Genomic DNA, 4,553 nt, shown 5'->3' on the forward strand with positions numbered 1-4,553 from the left:
TAGATAGATAGATAGATAGATAGATAGATAGATAGATAGATAGATAGATAGATAGATAGATAGATAGATAGATAGATAGATGTTTTAGATCTAATGATGAACGGGTTCTGTTAGTTCTAACACTGAAGTTCTGCTCCGGTTCTGATGGATCATGAGATCTTTGTCTTTAATTCCTGTTTTTCTTTAAAAACCAAACTTTCAGAAGTTTAGGGGTTTTGGATCCAGCTGTTGTGTAACTGGATGGAAAATCTTCTAGATGTGTTCCAGATGTTTCGGATTAGCACTGAAGCTGTTAAAAAACTCCAATAAACCTCAGTTCAGCCGGTTCTGGTTCTGTTCTGTCGGTGCCGTCGCTCTGCTGAAGGTCCTCTTCTTCTTCTCTGTCTTCAGCTGCACATCCTGGTGTCCGCCAGCAGCGTGAAGCTCAACGTGGACTGTCAGGAAGTGGACCAGAAGAAGGTCCGAGCCGCCGGGAACACGTCCAGAGACGGTTACCAGGTTCTGGGTAAAATGTCCAAATCCATCGGATCCAAGGGCACCTCGGCAACGGTGAGTTCTCCTGCAGAGACCGCTCCCCGCAGGCTCAGAGAATAAGAATATTACAGTCGTTAGTCCAGAATCGGTAAGAGTTGGACCCGTCCAGCACCATGTGATGCATCTGGTTCTGGTGCTTCTTATCTCGCTGCTGTTTGTTTTTATTTATTGAAACTAATCCTTTACAAAGAACCGTCTGTTAATAATCTGGACCCAGGTGGTTCTTGTGTCCTCAGATCAGTTTCGTCTGGTTTTACTAGTTTGAGTCGGTTCTGGTGAACCCACAGATCCTGGTTCTAATGAGCTCTAAAGTTCTGTTCTGTGGATGAACACCGGATCTGATGGACTCGCTGCTCCTCTCAGCAGGGACTTTAAACGTCACGGGTTAAAACCAGCAGCTGTAATCCGATCCAGTCCCTGCAATGGACCGGGCCGGACCAGACCCATGTAGCTCAGAACCGACCCTGTGCTCTGCTCTGCCTCTCCTCCACAGTTCCAGCTCCAGATGTTTGACATCGTCTGCAGCCTGGCCTGGAACAGCAGGGACAGATGTTGTGACCTGCCGTCCAAGGTAAGACACCCAAACAGCTGCAGGGTCCAACAGAACCTTCCAGACGCCTCCCATCAGAAGTTCCATCAGCTGACAGGTTTCAGACCATCAGGAGGGTCAGAGCTTTAACTGGTTTCTGTTCTAAACATGATGAGCTCATCTGATGAACGAGTCTCTGAGGAAGAACTGCTGGGTTTTATTTAGTTTCACTGGATACACAAGATTTCTGTAAAACAATCCCAGAAATGTTAAAAATTCACATCTGCTGCCGCGTTTAGTTCATTCTGTCTGTCTGCAGTTTCAGTTGTGCATCTTTACAGAAGAAACAAATTGTTTTTGACGCTTGAAATGTAGAAAAATTCATAAAAACGTTCAGTTCCGATCTGATGGCTGAATGTTCAGCTGTTGGTCAAAGCACAGCTACACTGACAGGTAGGTGATGCAGACAGGAAACAGGAACCAAGCCCAACTCCTGATGGCATTTATCACCACAGAACCCTCACACATGCAAGGTGTTTATTTCAGCCACATTTACAGGAAGGTGAAACCAGTACGGAGCTAACGCTGTGCTAACGTGTAGCCAACTTAGAGCTGTCACCGAGCTAAAACCAGCATAGAGCAAAGCTAACTCGGAGCTAGCATAGAACTAATACAAAGCCAACACAGTAAAGTATGTGAAAACCCCAAAAAGCATTGAAAAATGCAGCTCATACACCTGACAGGCCCCGCCTGTTCATCCTCCAAAGCTCCGCCCTGAAGAGTAACCATGGCAACATGTTTCACTTCCAGGAACATTCCTGCAGGTTGTTCCTTCAGACAAGGGTTCCTTCAGCTGATCTTCCTTTTGATGTTTGTTTCTCCGTCAGAGAGATGAGCTGAAGTGTCCGTCCCTCCCCAACTCCTGCACCTGCACCTCCGAGGCCACCGGGCAGCCGGGCCCCCAGGGCCCAGTGGTGAGAGTCCTCTTCATGTTATAAACCATTCTTGTCAGATCCAGAGCTGTCAGTCATTCTGGGTCCAGGATCAGAATCAGAACTTACTGTTTGATGTTTTACTAACATAAGTCTGACGAGACTCTTGCGCCAGTAGTTTCTGAAAGGGGCATGGGAGACTGATCATCCTAGCCCAAGTCTAGGACCAGTTGACCAATTTCTGAAAGGGGCATGGCAGACTGATCTTAGTCCAGGTCTAGGACCAGTTGACCAGTTTCAGAAAGGGGCATAGGAGACTGATCTTACTCCAGGTCTGGGAACAGTAGACCAGTTTCTAAAAGGGGCATGGCAGACTGATCTTAGTCCTGGTCTAGGACCCGTAGACCAGTTTCTGAAAGGAGCATGGGAGGCTGATTTTAGTCCACTTCTAGGACCAGTAGACCAGTTTCTGAAAGGGGAATGGCAGACTGATCTTAGTCCAGGTCTAGGACCAGTTGACTAGTTTCTGAAAGGGGCATGGGAGGCTGATTTTAGTCCCAAGTCTAGGACCAGTAGACTGGTTTCTGAAAGGGGCCTGGGAGACTGATCTTAGTCTAGGTCTGGGACCAGTAGACCAGTTTCTGAAAGGAGCATAGGCGACTGATCTCAGTCCAGGTCTAGGACCAGTAGACCAATTTCTGAAATGGGCATGGTAGACTGATCTTAGTCCAAGACTAGGACCAGTAGACCAGTTTATGAAAGGGGCATGGGAGACTAATAGTCCAGGTCTTGGACCAGTGGACTAATTTCTGAAAGGGGCATGGCAGACTGATCTTTGTCCAGGTCTAGGACCAGTTGACCAGTTTCTGAAAGGGGCATGGCAGACTGATCCTAGTCCAAGTCTAGGATCAGTGGACCAATTTCTGAAAGGGTCATGGCAGACTGATCTTAGTCCAGGTCTAGGACCAGTAGACCAGTTTCTGAAAGGGGCATGGCAGACTGATCTTAGTCCAGATCTAGGACCAGTAGACCAATTTCTGAAAGGGGCATGGCAGACTGATCTTAGTCCTGGTCTAGGACCAGTGGACCAATTTCTGAAAAGGGCATGGCAGACTGATCTTGATCCAGGTCTAAGACCAGTGGACCAGTTTCTAAAAGGAGCATAGGTGACTGGTCTTTTTTTCAGGTCTAGGACCAGTGGACCAGTTTCTGAAAGGGGCATGGCAGACTGATCTTAGTCCAGGTCTAGGACCAGTGGACCAGTTTCTGAAAGCGGCATGGGAGACTGATCTTAGTCCAAGTTTAAGACCAGTAGACCAGTTTCTGAAAGAGGCATGGGAGACTGTTCTTAGTCCAGGTCTCGGACCAGTGGACCAGTTTCTGAAGGAGTTTTGACAGTCCAGTCTACCTGTGTTTAGTGGCTCTGGAGTCTGCTGGGGTCACTTTTAAGGGCTGTCTTGTCCCTGTTGAACCTGTGTCCACATGCTTTGGACAAAGTCTACCTGTCCAAGTGTCCTCTCGCCTCTCAGGAAAGAAGCAGCAGGTCAGGAAATGGACAGAGGAACCTCAGCAGGTTTTATTTGGACTCAGAACTCTGACAGCAGGTTTTCTGAGACTCTCAGCTGGGTCATGGTCTCAGTTTTTGTCTTCGTGTAACCTGTCCTCCTCAGGGAGCTCCTGGCAGCAAAGGTCCTCGAGGAGAAAGAGGAGAGCCTGGTTCGTCTGTAAGTGTTGAAACCTAACCCCAACCCCAACCTCTGAAACACAAACATTTTCACTTCCATCAGTCTGCAGCATCAAACTCCGCCCACTTTGTCTTTCAGGGACCCGTTGGACCACGTGGAGACAATGGACCACCTGGACCCATGGGTCTGCCTGGACCTCAGGGACCCAGTGGGATGTCAATGCCTGGAGAGGCTGTACGTCTGTACACACACAAGACACACACTTGATATACATAACCTCCTGTGTCTCCCTGTCCCACTGTGTCCTCCTGTCCCACTGTGTCCTCTTGTCTCACTGTGCCCTCCTGTCTCACTGTGTTCTCCTGTCTCACTGTGTCTGTCCTCTTTTCCCACTGTGCCCTCCTGTCTCACTGTGTCTTCCTGTCTCACTGTGTCCTCCTGTCTCACTGTGACTTCCTGTCGCAATGTGTTCTCCTGTCTCACTGTGTCTGTCCTCTTTTCCCACTGTGTCCTCCTGTCTCACTGTGTTGTCCTGTCTCACTGTGCCCTCCTGTCTCACTGTGCCCTCCTGTCCCACTGTGTCCTCTTGTCTCACTGTGCCCTCCTGTCTCACTGTGTCCTCCTGTCTCACTGTGACTTCCTGTCGCAATGTGTTCTCCTGTCTCACTGTGTCTGTCCTCTTTTCCCACTGTGTCCTCCTGTCTCACTGTGTTGTCCTGTCTCACTGTGCCCTCCTGTCTCACTGTGCCCTCCTGTCTCACTGTGTTTTCCTGTCTCACTGTGTTCTCCTGTCTCACTGTGCCCTCCTGTCTCACTGTGTTGTCCTGTCTCACTGTGTCCTCCTGTCTCACTGTGTCCACCTGTCTCACTGTG

The 4,553-nt window shown here is 48.9% G+C and overlaps 1 protein-coding gene across 1 annotated transcript in view; it reads left to right on the plus strand.

Annotated features, from left to right (window-relative positions):
• The window catches only part of col12a1b (collagen, type XII, alpha 1b), a 105,433-nt gene that overhangs the window by 89,908 nt on the left and 10,972 nt on the right, over positions 1–4,553 (plus strand). Inside the window, exons 65-69 of the mRNA XM_014017903.1 lie at positions 391–549; positions 1,028–1,105; positions 1,951–2,037; positions 3,666–3,719; positions 3,819–3,914. Of these exons, the coding sequence (XP_013873357.1) occupies positions 391–549; positions 1,028–1,105; positions 1,951–2,037; positions 3,666–3,719; positions 3,819–3,914 (474 nt within the window). The remainder of the gene's footprint in view (positions 1–390; positions 550–1,027; positions 1,106–1,950; positions 2,038–3,665; positions 3,720–3,818; positions 3,915–4,553) is intronic.

Source organism: Austrofundulus limnaeus, unplaced genomic scaffold (genome assembly GCF_001266775.1).
Source record: "Austrofundulus limnaeus strain Quisiro unplaced genomic scaffold, Austrofundulus_limnaeus-1.0 Scaffold179, whole genome shotgun sequence".
Classification (NCBI taxonomy): Eukaryota; Metazoa; Chordata; class Actinopteri; order Cyprinodontiformes; family Rivulidae; genus Austrofundulus; species Austrofundulus limnaeus.